Source organism: Somniosus microcephalus, chromosome 12, assembly GCF_052327205.1.
Source record: "Somniosus microcephalus isolate GS21.2 chromosome 12, FLI_Smic_1.0, whole genome shotgun sequence".
In the NCBI taxonomy this organism is placed as follows: domain Eukaryota; kingdom Metazoa; phylum Chordata; class Chondrichthyes; order Squaliformes; family Somniosidae; genus Somniosus; species Somniosus microcephalus.
This window is the reverse complement of record NC_140998.1, coordinates 9,037,495-9,063,773: the sequence shown is the minus strand read 5'-3', so window position 1 is coordinate 9,063,773 and position 26,279 is coordinate 9,037,495. Positions and strand designations below refer to the sequence as shown.

The following is a 26,279-nucleotide window of genomic DNA, read 5'->3' as shown; positions in this document are numbered from 1 at the left end:
TCTGTGTCTCTGCATCACTGGGAGTCGTCAGGTTGGTTGTGAGGCACAGGGTGAATAGGGCTTTCTTAGCAGGGTCTTTGAGTGCTCCAGCGTTGATTTTGCTGCGGCATTGTTTCTGTTGCCGCTGCTGATTTGGGGCTACATTGATGGAAATGACAGAGCGGATTAGGCGGTGGTCTGTCCAGTAGTGGTCAGCTCCTGTCATGGCGCGGGTGATGCGAATGTCCTTGCGGTCCCTTGCTCGGACGATGATGTAGTCCAGCAGATGCCAGTGCTTGGAGCAAGGGTGTTGCCATGAAGCCTTGAACAGTAAACTCTGTCATATCCGGCACCTACGGGACTGGGACAGTGCCGGTTGATTAAAAATTCCGTATAACGGAGAGGTATACCTACCAAGGTACGAGAGTCCCTGTTGCACGGCCACAGGTTCAGGAGCCCCGGTTACACGGCCACAGGTACAGGAGCCCCGGTTACATGGCCACAGGTACAGGAGCCCCGGATACACGGCCACAGGTACAGGATCCCTGGTTACATGGCCACAGGTGCAGGAGCCCCGGTTACACGGCCACAGGTGCAGGAGCCCCGGTTACATGGCCACAGGTACAGGAGCCCCAGTTACACGGCCACAGGTACAGGAGCCCCAGTTACACGGCCACAGGTACAGGAGTCCCGGTTACACGGCCACAGGTACAGGAGCCCCGGTTACACGGCCACAGGTACAGGAACCCCGGTTACACGGCCACAGGTACAGGAGCCCCGGTTACACGGCCACAGGTACAGGAGCCGCGGTTACACGGCCACAGGTACTGGAGCCCCGGTTACACAGCCACAGGTACAGGAGCCCCGGTTACACGGCCACAGGTGCAGGAGCCCTGGTTACACGGCCACAGGTACAGGAGCCCTGGTTACACGGCCGCAGGTGCAGGAGCCCCGGTGACACGGCCACAGGTACAGGAGCCCCGGTTACACGGCCACAGATCCTGGAGCCCCGGTTACACGGCCGCAGGTACAGGAGCCCCGGTTACACGGCCACTATCTTCAGCCAGAAGTGCCGAGCTGCTCCTGAGGTCCCCAGCATCACAGATGCCAGTCTTCAGCCCATTCAATTCACTCCACGTGATGTCAAGAAACGGCTGAAGACAGTGGATACTGCAAAGGCTATGGGCCCTGACAACATTCCGGCAATAGTACTGAAGACTTGTGCTCCAGAACCAGCTGCGCCCCTAGCCAAGCTGTTCCAGTACAGCTACAACACTGGCACCTACCCGGCAATGTGGAAAATTGCCCAAGTATGTCCTGTCTACAAAAAGCAGGACAAATGTGACCCGGCCAATTACCGTCCCATCAGTCTACTCTCAATCATCAGCAAAGTGATGGAAGGTGTCGTCGACAGTGCTATCAAGCGGCACTTACTCAGCAATAACCCGCTAACTGATGCCCAGTTTGGGTTCCGCCAGGGCCACTCAGCTCCTGACCTCATTACAGCCTTGGTCCAAACATGGACAAAAGAGCTGAACTCAAGAGGTGAGGTGAGAGTGACTGCCCTTGACATCAAGGCAGCATTTGATCGAGTGTGGCATCAAGGAGCCCTAGCAAAACTGAAGTCAATGGGAATCAAGGGGAAAACTCTCCATTGGTTGGAATCATACCTAGCACAAAGGAAGTTGACTGTGGTTGTTGGAGGTCATTCATCCCAATCACATGACATCACTGCAGGAGTTCCTCAGGGCAGTGTCCTAGGCCCAACCATCTTCAGCTGTTTCATCAATGACCTTCCCTCCATCATACGGTCAGAAGTGGGAATGTTCGCTGATGATTGCACACTGTTCAGCACCATTCGAGACTCATCAGATACTGACGCAGTCCGTGTCCATATGCAGCAAGACCTGGACAACATTCAGACTTGGGCTGACAAGTGGCAAGTAACATTCGCACCACACAAGTGCCAGGCAATGACCATCTCCAACAAACGAGACTCTAACCATCTCCCCTTGACATTCAATGGCATTACCATCGCTGAATCCCCCACTATCAACATCCTGGGGGGTTACCATTGATCAGAAACTGAACTGGACCAGCTATATAAATACTATGGCTACAAGAGCAGGCCAGAGGCTGGGAATTCTGCGGCGAGTGTCTCACCTCCTGACTCCCCAAAGCCTTTCCACCATCTACAAGGCACAAGTCAGGAGTGTGATGGAATACTCTCCACTTGCCTGGATGAGTGCAGCTCCAACAACACTCAAGAAGCTCGACGCCATTCAGGATAAAGCAGCCCGCTTGATTGGCACTCCATCCACCTTCAACATTCACTCCCTCCACCACCGGCGCACTGTGGCTGCAGTGTGTACCATCTACAAGATGCACTGCAGCAACTCACCAAGGCTCCTTCAACAGCACTCTTATGTTCATTAATAACTAGACATTCTTATTATGAACACAGCTAGCTTCTAGCTAGTCATTTATTCAGTACACGTTCTCTAGGTACAGTATCTGTAGAGATGCAGCATGTGTGCTCCTGTGTGCAGGCTGCCATCTTGACTGTTGCCTTGTGGGTAGCCTAGTGCCTCATGGGTAATGTAGTCTTAATTAATATATATACAGCTGGGTAGTGTAGTCTTATACATACAACTATATACAGCTCTACACAGCTCTACGGCTCCACCTAGTGTCCACTATAGAATGACATGTTATTGATCATTACATCCCCCTTTCTTTGAGGTTTAACAAAATCAATATCAATCAACTTTCAAGAAAACAATAAAGATAATATCAGTAACACTTTTGTTAGTGCTCTATAAACATAAACATTTTCAAAACAGTAAACACATTTTCAAAGCTTTACATTGTACTCAAAGATTAAGTCTATCAGGCTTTTTTACTTCACGTGTGGATCTTCTCAACACGGGTAAGTCTGATGTGTCTTCATGAGATTGTTCTGACGGTGAATGACAAGATGCAGTTGCGGCATTGTCATCAATCTGGTCTTGAATAGTCTCTTGTGTTTTTAGGAGGGAACGGCGGTTCCTCCTGAGAATCTGTCCTTCCTCAGTTCTAACAGTGTATGACCTTGGTCCTACTTCCTCAAGAACTGTAGCTTTCCTGTTCCATGCATCTGGATCCTCAATCCTGACAACATCATCCCTTGTCAATGGTTTTAGAGTTTTGGATGACTTGTCATAGTATGATTTCTGTTTCAGCTTTAACAGTTGAAGTCTCTGTCTCAGTTCCTCACGTTGCTGTTCTTTTGCACAGCAGGGTAGCGTGGTGCGCAACTTGCGACCCATTAGTAGTTCAGCAGGTGAAGAACCACCGTCTAAAGGTGAGGCTCGGTAGCTCAGCAGGGCGAGATAAGGATCAGACTTGCTTTCTGTCGCTTTCTTCAGTAGCTGCTTGAGAACTTGAACACCTTTCTCTGCCTTACCATTTGACTGAGCATACAAAGGACTGGATGTGATGTGCTGAAAGTCATAATGTGCTGCAAACTGTTGCCACTCCTTACAGTTGAAGCACGGACCATTGTCGCTAATGGCAATCCTGGGAATTCCATGTCTGGCGAAGATGGATTTCACATGCATTATGATACTGCTTGCTGTGGTGCTTGAGAGCAGCGCCATCTCAGGATAGTTAGAATAGTAGTCAATCACTATTAGATAGTCTTTGCCATTTAAATGAAAAAGGTCCATACCAACCTTTTGCCATGCTGCTGTTGGTATGTCAGCTACTATCATTGGTTCCTTTGCTTGTTTGTTTTGGTGTTTCTGACATGTCTCACATTTGCCTATCATGTTCTCAATGTCCTTATTTATGCCAGGCCAATAAACAGTGTCTCTTGCTCTCCTTTTGCATTTTTCAATTCTGAGGTGTCCCTCATGAATCCTTTTGAGCATGTCTTGACGTAGAGCCTGTGGAATGACTATTCTGTTCTGTTTTAGTAATAGTCCACTTGCGACACTCAATTCTGACCTTATGTGAAAATATTTTGGACAGGAACCTTTTGGCCAACCATGATGAATGTTCTCTATTACTGTTTGTAATACTGTATCTTTTACTGTTTCTTCTGCTATTTGCTTTGATTTTGTGTCTGACACGGGCAGCGCAGCAGTGACCATACTCACATGAACATCCACGTCTTCTTCAGTAGAGCTCACATGACTCATTGTGGGTGCTCGGGATAGTGCATCTGCTAACACTATGTATTTGCCTGGTGTGTAGATCAGTTCAAAGTCATATCTTTGCAGCTTCATCATGAGTCGTTGAATCCTTGGAGACATCTCATTCAAGTTTTTTTTTATGATGGCAACCAGAGGGCTGTGGTCTGTCTCAACTGTGAAGGTGGGAAGTCCATATATGTAGCCATGAAACTTTTCTAGTCCAACTACCAAGCCTAGACATTCCTTTTCAATCTGGGCGTATCGACACTCAGTATCAGTCATAGACCTGGAGGCATAGGCAACAGGCTTCCAATCTTCACCCTCTGCTTGTAGCAAGACCGCACCTAGGCCATCTTTTGATGCATCCGTTGACACTTTGATTCTTTTGGTTGGGTCAAAGAAGGTGAGTACAGGTGTGGTTGTCAGCACTGTTTTGAGGTTTATCCACTCTTGTTCATGTCTTTCTGTCCATGCAAACTCATTTGTTTTATGTAGCAGGTCTCGCAGACAGGCTGTCTTGGCTGACAAGTTAGGAATGAACTTTCCAATGAAGTTTATCATCCCCATGATGCGTAGCACTCCTTTTTTGTCAGTGGGTCGGGGCATTTTGAGTATGGCATTTACTTTTTCCATATCTGGCTCTATTCCTTTACCAGATAGATTATCTCCTAGGAAAGTGACTTCCTGGACGCCAAACTGACACTTGGCTTTGTTGAGCTTCAGTCCATTCCGGCGTATGCTCTGTAGCACTTTAGTCAGTCTCTCATTGTGTTCTTTCAGTGTGGAGCCCCAGATGATGATGTCATCAACATAGACCCGAACTCCTTCCAGACCTTCAATTATGTGTTCCATTGCTCTATGAAAGATTTCAGATGCAGATATTATCCCGAAAGGCATTCTGAGGAAACAATACCTGCCAAATGGTGTGTTGAAGGTACAGTATTTGGTGCTCTCTTCATCCAGTTTTAGTTGCCAAAATCCTTGTGAGGCATCGAGCTTTGTAAAGTATCTGGCACCTGACATTTCACTGGTGATTTCTTCTCGCTTGGGAATCTGGTAGTGTTCACGTTTTATGTTTGCATTTAAGTCCTTTGGATCCATGCATATTCTTAGATCATTGTTCTTTTTCTTTACGCATACCATGGAGTTAACCCAGTCTGTTGGCTCTTCGACTTTCCTGATGACTCCTAGTGTGGTCATTCTGTCTAGTTCATTCTTGAGCCGGTCATGCAGGGGTGCTGGAACTCTTCGTGGAGCATGTACCACTGGCTGAGCATCCTGCTTTAGCTGGATCTTGTAAGTGAATGGTAGAACTCCAAATCCTTTGAACACATCCTGGAAATTATTCACTACAGAATCCACCGAGTCATCTGGTCTGCTTATGGCACAGTTTATACGGTAGACTCTTTTGACCAGTTCTAAGTCCTCACAAGCTTTGTCACCCAGTAGTGAATCAAGCCTTTCAGCCACAACAGAAAACATGAGATGATGCACTTTGTCTTTGACTGTCACTTTAAGTCTGCATACACCTAAGCTATCTATTTTCTGTCCATTATAGTCCTTCAGTAGTACTGACTTTTTCTGTATTTTGGGCTTTTCTTTCATATTGTTATGTTCATTAATAACTAGACATTCTTATTATGAACACAGCTAGCTTCTAGCTAGTCATTTATTCAGTACACGTTCTCTAGGTACAGTATCTGTAGAGATGCAGCATGTGTGCTCCTGTGTGCAGGCTGCCATCTTGACTGTTGCCTTGTGGGTAGCCTAGTGCCTCATGGGTAATGTAGTCTTAATATCTATACAGCTGGGTAGTGTAGTCTTATACATACAGCTATATACAGCTCTACACAGCTCTACGGCTCCACCTAGTGTCCACTATAGAATGACATGTTATTGATCATTACAAACACCTTCCAAACCCGCGACCTCTACCACTTAGAAGGACAAGGGCAGCAGACGCATGGGAACATCACCACCTACAAGTTCCCCTCCAAGCCACACACCATCCTGACTTGGACCTGTATCGCCGTTCCTTCACTGTCGCTGGGCCAAAATCCTGGAACTCCCTTCCTAACAGCATTGTGGGTGTACCTACACCATATGGACTGCAGCGGTTCAAGAAGGCGGCTCACCACCATCTTCTCAAGGGCAATTAGGGATGGGCACTAAATGCAGGCCTAGCCAGCCAGCGACGCTCACATCCCATCAATGAATAAAAACAAAGTACAGGAGCCCCGGTTACATGGCCACAGGTGCAGGAGCCCCGGTTACATGGCCACAGGTGCAGGAGCCCCGGTTACACTGCCACAGGTACAGGAGCCCCGGTTACACGGCCACAGGTACAGGAGTCCCAGTTACACGGCCACAGGTACAGGAGCCCCGGTTACACGGCCAAAGGTACAGGAGCCCCGGTTACACGGCCACTGGTGCAGGAGCCCCGGTTACACGGCCACAGGTGCAGGAGTCCCAGTTACACGGCCACAGGTACAGGAGCCCCGGTTACACGGCCACAGGTACAGGAGCCCCGGTTACACGGCCACAGGTACAGGAGTCCCGGTTACACGGCCACAGGTACAGGAGCCCCGGTTACATGGCCACAGGTACAGCAGCCCCGGTTACACGGCCACTGGTACAGGAGCCCCGGTTACACGGCCACAGGTGCAGGAGTCCCGGTTACACGGCCACAGGTACAGGAGCCCCGGTTACACGGCCACAGGTACAGGAGCCCCGGTTACACGGCCACAGGTACTGGAACCCCGGTTACACAGCCACAAATATACAGTAAAACTTTCCTTTAGGTTCCTGAACCTACTCCTGAATTTTGCCGGTTATTAGAGAATTACAGATAATTAGGTGCCGTTCAAACGAAAGTTTACTGTACTTGTCTCTCTGACGGAACAAGGTGTTGGTTATGACGAGGCCATGTTCTAAGCATGTCAACAGGAGGAGGGTACCGCTGGAGTTGGCTTTCCCTACCCCATCTCTGCCGATCACACCTCCCCAGAGGTCTGTGTCCTTTCCAACTCTGGTGTTAAAGTCGCCGAGGAGGATCAGCTTGTCACCCGTTGGGACTCGGGACAGGAATTGTTCGAGGCTGGAGTAGAATTCCTCTTTGGTCTCGTCTGTGGCTTACCGTGTTGGTGTGTACGCACTGATGACGGTAGCGCACTGGTTCCGGGCTAGGGGGAGCCGTCGAGTTATGAGGCGTTCCTTTATTCCACAAGGGGAGTCTCTGAGACGTTCAACTCGCTCATTGTTTATGGCGAAGCCGACCCCATGGAGGCGGCGTTCTTCAGGTTTGCCTTTCCAGAAGAAAGTGTAGCCATCGCCTTGCTCCTTGAGCTGGCCTTCCCCTGCCCGTCGGGTCTCACTTAGGGCGGTGATGTCAATGTGGAAACATCTGAGCTCCCAGGCAACGATAGCAGTACGGCATTCCGGTCTGTCACTGTTGGGGTTGTCCATGAGGGTCCTGACGTTCCAGGTCCCGAACGTCATTTTAAAGAGTGGAAGGTGCCTGTGCATGAATTCTTTTAACATGGGGTGGCCGTTGCACACCAGCTACCACACGGGCTTGACAGAGCAAGGTCTTGGTCCAATGGCAAGGGGATCCAAGACGATTGGAGACCAGGCTCTGCTACATCGGCCTAGCACACACACACAAACATACTCCTACTGTCCTCCTTTACCCAGGGAGTGGTGAGAATGTGGAACTCACTACCACAGGGAGTGCTTGAGGTGAATAGCAGAGATGCATTTAAGGTAAAGCTGGATAAACACACGAGGGAGAAAGAAATAGAAGGATATGGTGATCGGGTGAGATGAAGAGGGGTGGGAAGAGGCTCGTGTGGAGCATAAACACCAGCGTGGACCAGTTGGGCCGAATGGCCTGTTTCTACGTTGTAAATACTTTGTAAAAAGCACATCGGACTGAGCCACTGCCCAGCAGCTCCCCATGTCATTTATTTATCTATACACTTTGCCTGAAACCTCAGACACATTTTGTTTTATTTCAGCATGTGAAGTTCCTACAACAGCTGGCGGAGAGGATGAAGGTTGAGCAGGACGTGTCGGCTGGCGATTGGGAGTCTCAGAGCCAGATCCTGTTGGCCAGGGCACGGCACCTCGCAGAGTTAGAGGTCGAGGGCATCAGCGACAACCAGCAGCTCCTGCGCAACTTACAGCGAAAGGTCTGTGTCGGTCCTAACGCCCGGCCTGGAGTGTTATTGATGGAGTAGCACCGTAAACGGCAGCTTTAGTACACTCTATGACATCGTAAGGACTTAAGAGGTCATGAAAAATCCCGCACTCTGACTGCGTATGACCTCGACATGAAATGAGCATCTCAGCCCCATTCAGAGCCAATCTGAGTCACGTCACAAAAGTGACCCCAATCTGGAATAAATTTACCGTGTCTAACCCGTGCTGTACCTGCCCTGAGAGTGATTGATGGGGACAGTGTAGAGGGAGCTTTACTCTGTATCTAACCCGTGCTGTACCTGCCCTGGGAGTGATTGATGGGACAGTGTGGAGGGAGCTTTACTCTGTATCTAACCCGTGCTGTAGCTGTCCTGGGAGTGTTTGATGGGGACAGTGTAGAGGGAGCTTTACTCTGTATCTAACCCGTGCTGTACCTGCCCTGGGAGTGTTTGATGGGACAGTGTAGAGGGAGCTTTACTCTGTATCTAACCCGTGCTGTACCTGCCCTGGGAGTGTTTGATGGGACAGTGTAGAGGGAGCTTTACTCTGTATCTAACCCGTGCTGTACCTGCCCTGGGAGTGTTGGATGGGACAGTGTAGAGGGAGCTTTACTCTGTATCTAACCCGTGCTGTACCTGCCCTGGGAGTGTTTGATGGGACAGTGCAGAGGGAGCTTTACTCTGTATCTAACCCGTGCTGTACCTGCCCTGAGAGTGTTTAATGGGACAGTGTAGAGGGGGCTTTACTCTGTAACTAACCCGTGCTGTACCTGCCGCCTGGAGTGTTTGAAGGGACAGTGTAGAGGGAGCTTTACTCTGTATCTAACCCGTGCTGTACCTGCCCTGGGAGTGTTTGATGGGACAGTGTAGAGGGAGCTTTACTCTGTATCTAACCCGTGCGGTACCTGCCCTGAGAGTGTTTGATGGGACAGTGTAGAGGGAGCTTTACCCTGTATCTAACCTGTGCTGTACCTGCCCTGGGAGTGTTTGATGGGACAGTGTAGAGGGAGCTTTACTCTGTATCTAACCTGTGCTGTACCTGCCCTGGGAGTGTTTGCTGGGACAGTGTAGAGGGACCTTTACTCTGTATCTCACCTATGCTGTACCTGCCCTGGGAGAGTTTGATGGGACAGTGTAGAGGGAGCTTTACTCTGTATCTAACCTGTGCTGTTCCTGCCCTGAGAGTGTTTGATGGGACAGTGTAGAGGGAGCTTTACTCTGTATCTAACCCGTGCTGTACTTGCCCTGGGAGTGTCTGATGGGACAGTGTAGAGGGAGCTTTACTCTGTATCTAACCTGTGCTGTACCTGCCCTGGGAGAGTTTGATGGGACAGTGTAGAGGGAGCTTTACTCTGTATCTAACCTGTGCTGTACCTGCCCTGAGAGTGTTTGATGGGACAGTGTAGAGGGAGCTTTACTCTGTACCTAACCTGTGCTGTACCTGCCCTGGGAGTGTTTGATGGGACAGTGTAGAGGGAGCTTTACTCTGTATCTAACCCATGCTGCACCTGCCCTGGGAGTGTTTGATGGGACAGTGTAGAGGGAGCTTTACTCTGTATCTAACCCGTGCTGTACCTGCCCTGGGAGTGTTTGATGGGACAGTGTAGAGGGAGCTTTACTCTGTATCTAACCTGTGCTGTACCTGCCCTGGGATTGTTTGATGGGACAGTGTAGAGGGAGCTTTACTCTGTATCTAACCCGTGCTGTACCTGCCCTGGGAGTGTTTGATGGGACAGTGTAGAGGGAGCTTTACTCTGTATCTAACCCGTGCTGTACCTGCCCTGAGAGTGTTTGATGGGACAGTGTAGAGGGAGCTTTACTCTGTATCTAACCTATGCTGTACCTGCCCTGAGAGTGTTTGATGGGGCAGTGTAGAGGGAGCTTTACTCTGTACCTAACCTGTGCTGTACCTGCCCTGGGAGTGTTTGATGGGACAGTGTAGAGGGACCTTTACTCTGTATCTAACCCGTGCTGTACTGAATGAATATTTTGTATCAGTCTTTACAGTAGAAGACACTAAGAATATCCCAACACTGGACAAACAGGGGGCTATGGGGGGGGAGGAGCTAAACACGATCAAAATCACTAAGGAAGTGGTACTCGGTAAAACAATGGGACTCAAGGCGGATAAATCACCTGGACCTGATGGCTTACATCCTAGGGTCTTGAGGGAAGTGGCGGTAGGGATTGTGGATGCATTGGTAATAATTTTCCAAAACTCTCTGGACTCGGCAAAGGTCCCGGCAGGCTGGAAAACTGCTAATGTAACACCCTTATTTAAAAAGGGCAGTAGACAGAAGGCTGGAAACTATAGACCGGTTAGCCTAACATCTGTGGTAGGTAAAATTTTGGAGTCCATTATTAAGGAGACAGTAACAGGACATTTGGATAATCATAATTTAATAGGACAAAGTCAGCATGGTTTTATGAAGGGGAAGTCACGTTTGACAAATTTGCTGGAGTTCTTTGAGGAAGTAACATATAGGGTGGATAAAGGGGAACCAGTGGACGTAGTGTATTTAGACTTCCAAAAGGCATTTGACAAGGTGCCACACAGAAGATTATTGCTTAAGATAAAAAATCATGGAATTGGGGGTAATATTCTGGCATGGATAGAGGATTGGCTATCTAACAGAAGGCAGAGAGTTGGGATAAATGGTTCATTCTCAGACTGGCAATCAGTAACAAGTGGTGTTCCGCAGGGGTCAGTGCTGGGTCCCCAACTCTTTACAATCTATATTAACGATTTGGAGGAGGGGACCGAGTGTAACATATCAAAGTTTGCAGATGATACTAAGATGGCAGGGAAAGTAGTGAGTGAGGAGGACATAAAAAACCTGCAAGGGGACATAGACAGGCTAAGTAAGTGGGCAGAGATTTGGCAGATGGAATACAATACTGGAAAGTGTGAGGTTATGCACTTTGGCAGGAAAAATCGTAGAGCAAGTTATTATCTTAATGGCAAGAAACTGGAAAGTACTGAAGTACAAAGGGATCTGGGGGTCCTGGTGCACGAAACTCAAAAGGTTAGTATGCAGGTGCAGCAAGTGATTAAGAAGGCCAATGGAATGTTGGCTTTCATTGCTAGGGGGATAGAATATAAAAATAGGGAGGTATTGCTTCAGTTGTACAAGGTATTGGTGAGACCGCACCTGGAATACTGCGTGCAGTTTTGGTGTCCATATTTAAGAAAGGACATACTTGCTCTCGAGTCAGTACAAAGAAGGTTCACTCGGTTAATCCCGGGGATGAGGGGATGGACATATGAGGAGAGGTTGAGTAGATTGGGACTCTACTCATTGGAGTTCAGAAGAATGAGAGGCGATCTTATTGAAACATATAAGATTGTGAAGGGGTTGGATCGGGTGGATGCGGGGAAGATGTTCCCGATGATGGGTGAAACTAGAACTAGGGGGCATAGTCTTAGAATAAGGGGCTGCTCTTTCAAAACTGAGATGAGGAGGAACTACTTCACTCAGAGGGTGGTAGGTCCATGGAATATGCTGCCCCAAAAAGCTGTAGAAGCTACATCATTACATAAATTTAAAACAGAAATAGACATTTTCCTAGAAGTAAAGGGAATTAAGGGTTATGGGGAGCGGGCAGGAATTTGGACATGTGTCTAGGTTTGGATCGGTCATGGCCCTGTGGGTAGCGGAGCGGGCCCAGGGGCCGTATAGCCTGATCCTGCTCCTATTTCGTGTGTCTAATTCTGTTAGATTCAGGAGATCGTTCTGTGATAGTGGATTGGCGGTTAGGATCAGATCAGCCATGATCTTATTGAATGGCGGAGCAGGCTCGAGGGGCCGATTGGCCTACTCCTGCTCCTATTTCTATGTTCTTATGTTCTTATGTACCTGCCCTGGGAGTGTTTGATGGGACAGTGTAGAGGGAGTTTACTCTGTATCTAATCCGTGCTGTCACTGCCCTGGGAGCGTTTGATGGGACAGTGTAGAGGGAGCTTTACTCTGTATCTAACCCGTGCTGTACCTGCCCTGGGAGTGTTTGATGGGACAGTGTAGAGGGAGCTTTACTCTGTATCTAACCCGTGTTGTACCTGCTCTGGGAGTTTTTGATGGGGATAGTGTAGTGGGAGCTCTACTCTGTAGCTAACCCGTGCTGTACCTGCCCTGGGAGTGTTTGACTGGGCAATGTAGAGGGAGCTTTACTCTGTATCTAACCTGTGCTGTACCTGCCCTGGGAGTGTGTGATGGGACAGTGTAGAGGGAGCTTTACTCTGTATCTAACCCGTGCTGTACCTGCCCTGGGAGTGTTTGATGGGACAGTGTAGAGGGAGCTTTACTCTGTATCTAACCCGTGCTGTACCTGCCCTGGGAGTGTTTGATGGGACAGTGTAGAGGGAGCTTTACTCTGTATCTAACCCGTGTTGTACCTGCTCTGGGAGTTTTTGATGGGGATAGTGTAGTGGGAGCTCTACTCTGTAGCTAACCCGTGCTGTACCTGCCCTGGGAGTGTTTGACTGGGCAATGTAGAGGGAGCTTTACTCTGTATCTAACCTGTGCTGTACCTGCCCTGGGAGTGTGTGATGGGACAGTGTAAAGGGAGCTTTACTCTGTATCTAACCCGTGCTGTACCTGCCCTGGGAGTGTTTGATGGGACAGTGTAGAGGGAGCTTTACTCTGTATCTAACCCATGCTGTACCTGCCCTGGGAGTGCTTGACTGGGCAATGTAGAGGGAGTTTTACTCTGTATCTAACCTGTGCTGGACCTGCCCTGGGAGTGTTTGATGAAGTTGGAATATGTCCATTTCCCTTGGTGATATCAGCCACACACCACACGTACTAACAACCCGCTGCTTAGATACAGAAACCTCTCTCACTCTTTAGCCTCCAACTAACCTCAGGATAAGTCAGTTCGAATGATTTGCTACACAAATCTGAGCACAGGTTTCCTAGGGACAGTCCGAATCAATCAAAGCCCCACCATTGCAGAGAAAGATCCCAACAAGACCAGCCCCTTAGCAGTTCGCTGGTCTTGAAATAATATATAGAATGCAGCACTTAAAATCATTTTGCTCGGCTTCTGCAGACAGCGAGCATGTAATGGATAATCCATCTGATACAAGATGCTGTAGCCTCTAATAAGATTCAGCCTTTCACTTAGCAACTACTTTGTCACACAAGGACATCGAGTTCTTTTAAAAATAATCATTTCCACCCCACCACCCGCCTCGTTACAATCATTCATTTTCAATTCTTTCTGTGCAGTTTTAACTGGATCATCCCTGATCTGAAATGCTTCTTTTCTGCCCATCTGGCTCGCTGCCTGTATCGAGAGCGGGGGCAGCGTTAGTCTGTTATTCTTTCCTCAAAGGGTCACACGTGGTGCTACAGCTGCAGGTGTGACATTTAATACACTGTATTGACCACAGAAGCAAAATATCATTGCATTTTCTGAGTAATTGGTGGGCAGAGGATAGGTATTGCTAAAGGTCTCTGGTCTCTGGTTTCTATGTCCATGGCGTTCAGGTGTATCCTGATGCAAGTCACTCGTTGCGCAGGTGTCCGCTGTTTGGCTGAAGGAAATGACACTTTTTAATGTTGCTGTTGCTGGGGGACTGTGAGGACTCCTGCCTTTGGGGAGGGGCCAGGTATCAAGGTTCGAAAACCTGCAGGGAATTATTGGCTTTCTTTGCTTAAAGATGAAAGTTTTTTTTTTAAAAGACTGTTTTGCATCTGTAACGAAGTGTGGCGTGATTAATGTGACACTCTGAATCTGACGCCCAGAGTGTGACGTGATTGGTGTGACATGCTGGGAATGGCGCTCGGAGTGTGGCGCGATTATTGTGGCGCTCGGAGTGTGACGTTATTAGTGTGACGCTCGGAGTGTGACTTTATTAGTGTGATGCTCGGAGTGTGACGTTATTAGTGTGATGCTCGGAGTGTGACGTTATTGTGGTGTATGTAACCGTTCCACCTTTAAGAGAACTATTTTAAGAGTTGCACTACTTTATCTTGGCTGCTGTATACTGTAATACCGGTGGTGACCACACCGGTATATAAGTGCTGTGTAATGATTTATTGGGCAGCTCAGCCCTGACCTTCGACCAGTAAAGACCTGTTAATTATTCTTGTGGTCTGTGTGCAGTGATTCATATTAACCATAACTGGAACACACAGACTTAACAGTGGCGACGAGTACAATCTTACCCTGCGGCAGAGACATATCCAAGGCAGTTTAACGGGCGTCGAGAAGAGGCATCCGCCCTCATCATCCTGCTGAGAAAAGACTCGGGTCTGAAGAGCAAGGAAGAATCCTGACACGAAGCCTTCCATCAGCAACAGGCAGTGATCATCCCTTCTATCACGGTGGTGGGTAAGCCGATCAGCGACGAGCAGCAAGTCGGCCACGTTGGCTGTGAAGTAGGGGAGGGAAAAACGGAGGATATAAGGGCGGAGAACTCGACCACGGCCGGGGAAAAGAGCCAGACAGAAGTCGGGGCCAGAGGCGCTGAGACTGGGGCAGCGTAAGGCACAGGAGCCGCGGTGAATGCAAACGCAGCCAGTGTAAAAGACCGGGCTGCAAGCGGGCGGGGAGATGCAACAGCGTCGAGAGAGAGCTTGACCGCGACCGGTGAAAAAGGCCGGGCAGCTACCGAGGCCGCGAGGTGCAGCGACCGGGACAGCGTAAGGCACGGGAGAAATTTTTTTTTTAAAAACCGCGGAGAACTCAGCCGCAGCCGGGGGAAAGGACCGGACTGCAAGAGGGGCTGGGAGGCACGATTTGAGAACCGCTGGGGAGGACGAACGCAGCAATACAGCAATCGCCATTACAGCCAGCGGGGGAGAAAGGCAAACGCGGGAAGCCGCCATTTTCGTAGGTGGGGGAAGAAGACAAGCGCGGGAAACCGCCATTTAAAAAAAAAAAAATTAAAGAAAAATTTCTTTTTGTTTCTCAAGAAGATTGCGAGGATGCCTAAGCGTGGTAACATCAACGATTTCGATCCCGATGTTGAAGATTGGGCCATGTATGTAGAACGCATAGAGATTTATTGTAAGGCAAATAAAACATCCGATGAAGATAAAGCACTAACCTTACTAAACTCAATGGGTGCGAAGACATACGGGCTATTGAAGCATCTTCTATCACCAGCTAAACCGGCGGATCAGGCTTTTGCTAATATTGTTGCTGTCCTGAGAAATCATTTGAACCCCACACCGCTGATGTTAGCGGAACGATTTAAATTTTATGCGAGAACGCAACTGAAAGAGGAAAGCAACACAGAGTATTTAATTGAACTGCGTAAGCTAGCGAAATACTGTCAGTTTGGGGAAAGACTGACAGAGGCACTGAGAGACAAATTCGTGTGTGGATTGTCGAAAGAAGGAACACAAAAGCGGCTGCTTGAAGAGAATGATCTTACACTTGATAAGGCTGTCACTATTGCAGCATCGCACGAAGCCGCAGCGAGAGGCACTGCGGAAATGCAGCTGAAGGCAGCGGTACTCAGCATAGATCAAATGGCTTTGGGTACAACGAAATGTTATCGTTGTGGAAAGACAACACACGATCAGAACCAATGCTGGTTTAAAAACCAGGAATGTAGAAAATGTGGCAAGCTTGGTCACATAGCTAAAGTATGCCGGTCAGGAAAGAAGACCAGCAACAAAAAGTCACCGCAGGAAAAGTGCAGAAAGGTACATAAGGTGGCTGAGAAGAGTTCGGATGAACAGAATTCGGATTCAGACTCCAACAGCAAGGAACTGGGTAGTCTGAGAATTCACAATGTGAGTAAGGAAGCTGACCTACAAACTATCTGGGTCACACTGCAGATAGCAGGAGTCCAAGTGAAGATGGAATTGGACACTGGATCGGCGTTGACGGTCATGAATAAGCAAGATTACAAAAGGTTATTCACACATATTCCCCTACGGGATACGGAGATAGTATTGCAGACATACACGGGGCAAAGAGTATACCCCATCGGAAAGATAAAAGTCAAGGTGATACACAAGGGCAAAGAACACCAAGGAATGGACTTATATGTACTACCTGAGGGAGGTCCACCACTTCTGGGACGGGAGTGGATCAGGAAAATAAATATGGACTGGCACTCCCTAAAAGCAATAACGGTAGATTCCGGAAAAAAAGATGTCAAACCTGAACGATTGTCCAGAATATTGGATGAGGCTAAAGAGGTGTTCCAACAGGGACTGGGAACACTGAGAGGAATTAAGGCAAAAATCAAGATTGCAGAACATGCAAACCCAAAATTTTTCAAAGCCAGACCGGTACCTTATGCGATACGACCTGCTGTGGAAGCTGAGCTGGAAGGGCTAGAACGTTCAGGAGTACTGTCTAAGGTGGACTGGAGTGAGTGGGCCACGCCCATTGTTCCCGTCATGAAGCGTTCATCGAGTAACAAGCCAGGGGAACCGGGGAAGGTCCGCATCTGTGGAGACTTCAAGATCACAGTTAATCCGGTGCTTCACACGGTGCAATATCCGCTTCCGCGGATTGAGGATATCTTTGCTTCATTGTCTGGCGGGAAACACTTCACCAAGATAGACCTGGCGCAAGCGTACTTACAGATGTAAGTTGAGGAAGAGTCGCGCCAGTATCTCACAATCAACACGCACAGAGGCTTGTATCGATATAATAGACTGGTTTTTGGAGTGGCTTCGGCTCCAGCAATTTGGCAGAGGGCCATGGAGCAGGTATTACAGGGAATTCCAAGCACTCAATGTTACTTGGACAATATCCTGATTACAGGAGATGACGATGAGGAACACCTTGCAAATTTGAAACTGGTGCTCACCAGATTGAAGGAATCTGGGCCTAGAAATTCAGTTGGCTGCGCCAGCAGTTAACGCCTTAAGAGAAGTGAATTTCGGGCGCTATGCGTGTAGCGCCTGGGCGCAGTGCAGTTTGCGCCTCGCCCCAAATTAAGTTGGCCGTTAGCGCCGGCGCAAAGTTTAGCGCCCGCCCGGATGCGTGCGCAGAAAATGACGTCACATCCTCGTGCAACGCCCTTTGGCCGCCCCGATTCCAAACTTCAGTCGGACCGCCCCATTGTGCGGCTGGCGGCCGGAGCGTTTGAAAAAAGGAACGCAACACAACCAGCGCGGGCCCCGGGGGGCGCAAATTAAAGGGGACGTACCCTCCAGTATAAAGGCCAGCCATTTTGCAGCAAACACTCTTGTGGAACGCATTTCTGGACACACAACAAGGAGGATAGCTAACTGGTTTCAAGCAGCAACAGCTCAGGTATTTTTGGACTCAGGCCAGAGCGCTGCAAGTGGCCTTTTGGAAATTTGATTGTTTGCCAGGATTTGATGGGGGTTGCATGGGGTGCCAACGCGGAGCTGCAGCGCCATGTCCGTAGGGCTCGCAGACGCATTGTGAGAGGGGCAGCCCTGGCTAGAGGCAGAGGGGGCTACAGGCGTCAGCCACGTAGGCCTGACCCAGTCAGGCTATACCGCCAGCAGCGCTCCTACCTCAACATGACTGACGCGCGATGTGTTAGAAGGCTCCGATTCCGAAAGGAGGTGGTTGCAGAGATCTGCCACCTGCTTCGCAGAGATCTGCGTCCAAAGCTCAGGTGCAGGACGTCTCTGTCGGTGGAAGTGAAGGTGACGGTGGCATTGAACTTCTATGCCACCGGCTCCTTCCAATCCGCTGCTGGGGACATAGCTAACATCTCCCAGTACGGCGCGCATCGCTGCATCCGCCAGGTGACCGAAGCACTGTTCAGAAGGAGAAGCCAATTCATCTCCTTCCCCATGGCCCTGGAGAGCCAGCATCAGCGTGCATTGGGATTTGCAAGACTCAGGGACTTCCCCTTGGTGCAGGGCGCCATTGACTGTACGCATGTGGCTTTGCGGGCCCCTCTGGAGCATGGCGAGCAGTTTCGCAACAGGAAGGGCTACCATTCTCTGAATGTGCAGCTGGTGTGTGACCACAAGCAGCGCATCATGGCTGTCAATGCCAGCTTTCCAGGCAGCAGCCACGATGCGTTTATCCTGCGGCAGAGTACTGTGCATGACATGTTCGAGGCACAGCCTCCCCCAAGAGGATGGCTACTCGGGGACAAAGGCTATCCTTTTTGTACCTGGCTCATGACCCCGCTCCGCGCGCCCAGGACCGCTGCTGAAGAGGCCTACAACGAGAGCCATCAAACCACCCGCAACATCATCGAGCAAACTATTGGGGTCCTTGTTGTGTATGTAACCTGTTCCACCTTAAGAGAGCTTAAGCCTGTTCCACCTTAAGAGATGTACTACTTTCTCAGGCTGCTGTAGACGTAATACCGGGGGTGAACACACCGGTATATAAGCACTGTGCAGTAATCTTGTATTCAGAATAGTCCCTACCTCCAACCAGTAAAGACCTGTTTTATTGTTACCGATTAAGTCTGAGTATTAATTACTTGAACAACTCACAGACTTAACACTGGCGACGAGTCTGATTCGGACCCTGCGGCAGTCACTCCATGGCAGCTTCGTCCACAGCCAGGACGTTGCAGAGAGGTTTCCACCCTCTCCACCCCACTGGAAGACATCCTGACCTCGGAGCCTCCATCGGCGACCGTCAGCTTCTTCTCCAGCTTGGTGGTGGGTAAGCCGTTGTCTGAGCCGGGCAGCGACGCGACAGGCAGTCGACCGCGTTGGCCGCACGAACGGGGCTGGGGGAGCCGGAGGAATAGGGCGCGAGAGCCGCTTCGAGCGGGAGGCGTTTCAACAGAGCGATCGCATCTCCTGATAAGGGCCGAGAGCCGCGAGAGCGATCGCATCTCCAGATAAGGGCCGAGAGCCGCTTCGGTCGGGAGCCACTTCGCGATCCAGCGATCGCATCCGCTGATAAGGGCCACACTCGGGCGATCGCGGCGAAGATAAGGGCTGCACTCGGGGGCTGAAGGGAGACGGCGTCAGGGGGGACGGGTGAAGACCGCCAAGCGCGGGAAAACCGCCATTTTGTGGGCGGAGGACGACGGCAAGAGCGGGAAGCCGCCATCTTGGATAGCAGTTAAAAAAAAATCTGAGAAATTGCAAATCTGATAAAGTACGACAATGCCTAAACACGGGAATACTAGCAACTTTGATAGTGACATCGAAGATTGGGCCATATATGTTGAACGAGTTAAAAATTATTGTAAGGCCAATAAAATTCGTGAGGCTGATAAAGCACTAACATTATTAAATTTAATGGGTGCGAAGACATACGGGCAATTGAAACACCTGTTATCACCAGATGAACCGGCGGATAAGACGTTCGATGAGATTGTTACTGTCCTGAAAGATCATCTAAACCCCACGCCGCTGATGCTAGCGGAACGATTTAAATTTTATGACAGAAGGCAGCTACAGCATGAAAGCAATGCTGAATATTTGCTGGAATTGCGTAAATTAGCGAAATATTGCCAGTTTGGAACGGGACTGACAGATGCACTACGAGACAAATTTGTGTGTGGTTTATTTAAACAGGATACACAAAAGCGACTGCTCGAGGAGAATGAGCTGACGCTTGAGAAGGCGGTCACTATGGCAGCAGCACACGAAGCCGCAGCGAGAGGCACGGCAGTAATGCAGCTACGGTCACCGGAGCTCAGTGCACACAAATTGGGTGTGAGTTCTGGCAAATGTTATCGTTGTGGAAAGACAACGCATGATCAGAACCAGTGTTGGTTTAAAAACCAAGAATGTAGAACTTGTGGTAGGCTTGGACATATAGCTAGAGTATGCAGGTCAGGGAAGAAGACCAGCAACAAGAAGTCACCGCAAGGAAAATAGGCAAAAGTACACAAGGTGGCCGAACAGGAGTCCGATTCAGACGCTAGCAGTAATGAACTGGCTGGCTTAAGCAGTATTGAACTGGCTAGCTTAAGGGTACTCAACGTTGGTAAGGGTGCAGACCTCCAGACAATTTGGGTTACTCTTCAGATAGAAGGAGTCCAAGTAAAAATGGAATTGGACACTGGATCGGCATTGTCGGTCATGAATAAGAAAGATTACAGAAGGTTATTCCAACATATTCCCCTACAGGATACGGAGATTATATTGACAACCTACACGGGGCAGAGAGTGTACCCCATCGGGACAATAAAGGTTGCAGTGGCCAACAAGGGCGAAGGAAGTCAAATATTGGACTTATATGTGCTACCGGAGGGAGGTCCACCACTACTAGGCCGGGAGTGGTTTAGAAACATAAATATGGACTAGCATGCGCTAAAAGCCATAAAGAGTGAGAACTCGGTGCAGATAATCAGCCCAGACTCTAGAACTGATGATGGTAAGACCAACCCATGTGCAAAAGACAAAGTTTCAGCACAGAATTCCACTGAGCAACAACAACATAGTTTAACAGAGAATTCTGAGTCTGTCAAGTCTACTGATATGCACATTTTTGAGGGACACTGGGCTCGAACTCAACTCCATTTCAAACTACAACAGCAATTAGAACAAATGATTCGCCGTTTTGAGCAAGAGATGAATGAAATAAAAAAGTTCTTTGTTACAGAGTGGGAGAATCTGGAAAGGCAACAGAAGCAACTGATGGAGAAAATGGAGCAGGAGCACACCAACCATCTGCGCGAGGAGGCCGAACGAATCAAAGCTGATTCAGGTTCTGAAGGTGCGTGCCATAATCTGGTGTCAGAAGAGTTAACGGTCAGCCAACTCCTTCATATGCTGAGGGACAAGGCTCTGAAATGGGAAAAACTTGAACACGAGCTGCGATCTTCAAAGGAAAAGGGTTCGGAGCTCTCAAAAGTCATTGAGATGGCTGATGTGACGACACAGACTGAAACGACTGCAACAGAGCAGCCATTGGATGCCAAAAGTACGCTGACTCACGTCAATGTAGAACAACAGACCGCTGAAACAGCTGCTCCGGTAGAGGGATTGCATAGTCCGATCAATCAATCTCCAAAGGAAGTTGAAGTATTAAAATCACAAATGAGGTCACTAGTAAACGACTTGCTGAAAGCCCAGAAAAAGCTGGAGGCAGAGGTACACATGAAGAAGTCTCTTCAGGAAAGATGTCTGGATTTGGAACAAGAGCTGGCTAACGTCCAGCTGGGTATGGAGGAAATAGACGACCCTCTCGCTGACCTGTCGGACGACTCCGAATATTACTATGTCCTGTCCTGCCCAACTTGTAACTTCGACTCCCACCATACAGAAATCATGGAGGAGCACCGAAAGTCTACGGAACATCGGGAGAAGGTGGCTCTACTACAAAAAAAGGAGGAAGAGAAGGAGGAACTGCGCATGCAGCTGGCAGCTGTGGCAGCTGACAATGGAGCCCAGAGAGTCTCCAAGAAGCAGAAAAGGAAAAGTAAAAACAGAAGATGACCCATCTGAACCATTATCACCTCTACCAGATCACACACGTGGTCCCTCCGAACGGAGCCAAATCAGTTCGGAAGTTCAAGCTGTTAAATCCATGAAAGGACTATTGAATGAGTAACGTGAACCGACTACACCACAGAGATTGAATCTGTGAACTGTTTTCCGCAGAGACTGAATCTGTGATATGTTACGTTAAACATGAAGTTATATATGTATATATGTTATTACGTTATGTTAAATGGGGGGGATGACTATAAAGCTAAGAAGGGAGGAGTGTTGTGTATGTAACCTGTTCCACCTTAAGAGAGCTTAAGCCTGTTCCACCTTAAGAGATGTACTACTTTCTCAGGCTGCTGTAGACGTAATACCGGGGGTGAACACACCGGTATATAAGCACTGTGCAGTAATCTTGTATTCAGAATAGTCCCTACCTCCAACCAGTAAAGACCTGTTTTATGGTTACTGATTAAGTCTGAGTATTAATTACTTGAACAACTCACAGACTTAACAGTCCTCAAGCAGCGGTTCCGCTGCCTTGATCGCTCCGGAGGAGCTCTGCAGTATTCGCCGGACCGGATCTCCCAATTTGTGGTAGTTTGCTGCATGCTACACAACCTGGCTATCCGCAGGACTCAGGCACTGCCACCTGACATTGGACCAGCACCTCAGGAGGAGGAGCAGGAGGAGCAGGAGGAGGAGGAGCAGGAGTACGTTCCCAGGAGGGAGCGACCAGGGCCAAGGGCCGCGCGACGCCACCTTATTACACGTTACTTCTAAGCCCCCTGTCAGGGAATGCCTTGTGGCCATGAGGGAAGATGAATGCAGCTGCTCCGCAAGCCCTAAGCCGGCGAAGCCAACAAACACTAATAAGAACAACCATGGAGACTCTATGAATAAAGATAATTATTTATTGCACAAAAATGAAAACCCCTTCCTACATGAATCCCCAAAAACAATCAACGGGCCCCACAAAAAGCCCAACAAACGACTCACTCCCACAAACTGGGGAGGAGTAACTCCACATTTGTACAAACCTGGCCTCAACCTCGGCCTTAACGCAAAAAATAAGCCCACGAACCAAACAACCATGGGCAAAAGAAAGATGGCCACCGCCATATAAAACGAAAGCTGGCCACACCCTCTACTGAGTGGCCTGCGAGGGCGAGACCTTGTCCAGCCTTTTGCCTCCCCTGCCCGGCCTGCTGCTCCTTCGCAAGCTCTGCCCAGTGGCTGCTGCGAGGCTGGGGGAAGGCGCCTGAGGCTCAGATGTCCTTCCGCCAGATGCCCTTGGGGGGCGGCCTACATGGCCTTTGGGCCTCGAGGGGCCGGCTGCTGAGTGGCGCACCTGAGCCTGGCCAACATCAGCTCCAGCCGCTTGCCCTTGACGCCCCAGTGGGGGAGTGGCGGCGACGGATGGCGCAATGTGGGCAAGCTGGCGTCTGGGATGCGCTGGTTGGTGCTGTGGCGCGCTGGCACTCGGCCGGGCCCGCACTGCAGGATCCGCACCAATCAGCCGAGGGGCGGCTCGCTGGGATGCTGCAGCGTGGCGGGTGCCCTGGCGATGCCTGCCTGAGACAGCGCGTGTGGCAGCAGTGAGTGCTCCTGTTGTCCTGGTGTGCGCCCGCATCACACCCGCCAGGGACTTGACGGCATCAGTGAGCATGCGGCCACTCGCGGCAGTTGATGCCCCGAACTCGCGCACACTGGTCGCCAGCGACTCGATGGCCTCAGGCATGCGCCCCACCACGCGCATGAGCTCCGTGTGGCGCCGGTCCGAATCCTCGGCCATCTTGTCCAGCTTCCGCGCCTCCTCCGAGGTGAAGGTGTACGGACTGGAGTTGGGACTCTCCCGCTGGGGAGCAGGGGACCGAACTAGGGGAACCTTGCCACGTTGGTGGCGGCGAGTGACCCGATCAACTGCATTCCCCTCTGATCCTTCCCCCCCTTTGGGGGGAAGGCCGCGGCCCACGCGCAGGGCTCCTGGGTGGCTGGACGCCACTGGTCCCAGCAGCTGCAATCCCCTGCGACAGTTGGTCCAGGCACTCGTCCAGTGAGGACGTGTCAATCATTTCGTCCTCTCCTGCGGGACCTGAGTGTTCCCCTGATGGTCCGGCTTGCTCTTGCTCCTCCTCCTCCTCCTCCTCCTCCTGCTCGGAGGGGCTGTCACTGGCAGCTTCAGGGACCTGGTCGTCACCAGCTGAAAGCAGGAATGCACAAGAGTAGCTTCAGAGTGAGGAGACGGCGTCAGCGAGGGAGTCAGGACTGGTGGCATTCAGCGCATTGGTGGGACAGTGGCAAAGGAGGTAGCTCGGATGCGCAAGTGCGACGCGAGAGGGCCAAAAGGCGAGGTCCTTACTGTTGTGTATGTAATATGTGTGCTACTTTGAACCTATGGACAGGACTGCACTACTTGTTGGGCGTAGTGATACGCAGTACCACTCCTGGCCATAGGGGTATAAATAGTACTGTGGGTACTGATCTCCCCTCAGTTCCCGCCTGTGGGCATGAAGTAAAGACCTATGTGCAGTCCCTACCTCCAACCAGTAAAGGCCTGTTTGAGTTATACGTTTAAGTCTTTGTGTTAATTGTTCAATACAATACACATACTTAACACTGGCGACGAGTCAGGCTCTTACCCTGCGGCAGTTATTCCAGGCGGCTTCGTCCAAAGACAGGACGTTGAAGAGAGGTTTCAATCCTCAACACCCCACTCAAAACTGAAGGGCAGCAGAAATCCTGACAGCTTCCAGCGACTGGAAGGGACAGGCATTAGGACCCTGAAGCCTCCATCAGCTTGTGAACCGGAGTAAAGACAGGACTGGGGAAGAGAGAGAGGTAGGGCGATAGCGATCGGCAGATAAGGGCCGGGCCGCTTTGAAGTGAGGGGCGCAGCCGGGCCAGCGATCGGGACCAAAGATAAGAGCCGCACTCGGACTGAAAGGCGCGGCGGCTGCAGAAGCTCAAGGTGCGAGAGTCGCGGTGCACAGCGCGGGCTATCGATCGCGGCGAAGATAAGGGCCGCACTCGAGGGCTGAAGGGAGACGGCGTCGGGGGACGGGTGAAGACCGCCAAGCGCGGGAAAACCGCCATTTTGTGGGCGGAGGACGACGGCAAGAGCGGGAAGCCGCCATCTTTGATAACAAGTAAAGAAAAGAAAATCTGAGAAATTGCAAATCTACAATGCCTAAACACGGGAATATTAGCACCTTTGATAGTGACCTCGAAGATTGGGCCATATATGTTGAAAGAGTAAAAAATTATTGTAAGGCCAATAAAATTCGTGACCAAGATAAAGCTCTAACATTATTAAATTTAATGGGTGCGAAGACGTACGGGTAATTGAAACACCTGTTATCACCAGATGAACCGGCGGATAAGACGTTCGATGAGATTGTTACTGTCCTGAAAGATCATCTAAACCCCACGCCGCTGATGCTAGCGGAACGATTTAAATTTTACGACAGAAGGCAGCTACAGCATGAAAGCAATGCTGAATATTTGCTGGAATTGCGTAAATTAGCGAAATATTGCCAGTTTGGAACGGGATTGACAGATGCACTACGAGACAAATTTGTGTGTGGTTTATTTAAACAGGATACACAAAAGCGACTGCTCGAGGAGAATGAGCTGACGCTTGAGAAGGCGGTCACTATGGCAGCAGCACACGAAGCCGCAGCGAGAGGCACGGCAGTAATGCAGCTACGGTCACCGGAGCTCAGTGCACACAAATTGGGTGTGAGTTCTGGCAAATGTTATCGTTGTGGAAAGACAACGCATGATCAGAACCAGTGTTGGTTTAAAAACCAAGAATGTAGAACTTGTGGTAGGCTTGGACATATAGCTAGAGTATGCAGGTCAGCGAAGAAGACCAGCAACAAGAAGTCACCGCAAGGAAAATACGCAAAGGTACACAAGGTGACCGAACAGGAGTCCGATTCAGACGCTAGCAGTAATGAACTGGCTAGCTTAAGAGTACTCAACGCTGGTAAGGGTGCAGACCTCCAGACAATTTGGGTCACTCTTCAGATAGAAGGAGTCCAAGTAAAACTGGAATTGGACACTGGATCGGCATTGACGGTCATAAATAAGAAAGATTACGGAAAGTTATTCCAACATATTCCCCTACAGGATACGGGGATTATATTGGAAACATACACGGGGCAAAGAGTGTACCCCATCGGGAAAATAGAGGTTGCAGTGGTCCACAAGGGCGAAGACAGTCAAATAATGGACTTATATGTGATATCTGAAGGAGGTCCTCCACTACTAGGACGGGAGTGGATTAGGAAAATGAATATGGACTGGCATTTCCTACAAACAATAACGAGTGAGAACTCGGTGAAGATAGTCGGCCCAGACTCTGGAACGGATGATGGTAAGCCCAACTCAGGTGCAAAAGACAAAGTTTCAGCACAGAATTCCACTGAGCAACAACAACATAGTTTAACTGTGGATTCTGAGTCTGGCAAGTCTACTGATGTGCCCATTTCTGAGGGACACCGGGCTCGAACTCAACTCCATTTCAAACTACAACAGCAATTAGAACAAATGCTTCGCTGTTTTGAGCAAGAGTTGAATGCAACGAAAGAGTTCTTTGATATAGAGTTGGAGAATCT

At 49.7% G+C, this 26,279-nt stretch overlaps 1 protein-coding gene across 1 annotated transcript in view; it reads left to right on the top strand.

Annotated features, from left to right (window-relative positions):
• LOC147109013 (coiled-coil domain-containing protein 170-like) overlaps positions 1-26,279 on the top strand; it is a 399,974-nt gene that overhangs the window by 349,252 nt on the left and 24,443 nt on the right. The window contains exon 10 of the mRNA XM_086004187.1: positions 8,171-8,344. Coding sequence (XP_085860313.1) covers positions 8,171-8,344 — 174 coding nt within the window. The remainder of the gene's footprint in view (positions 1-8,170; positions 8,345-26,279) is intronic.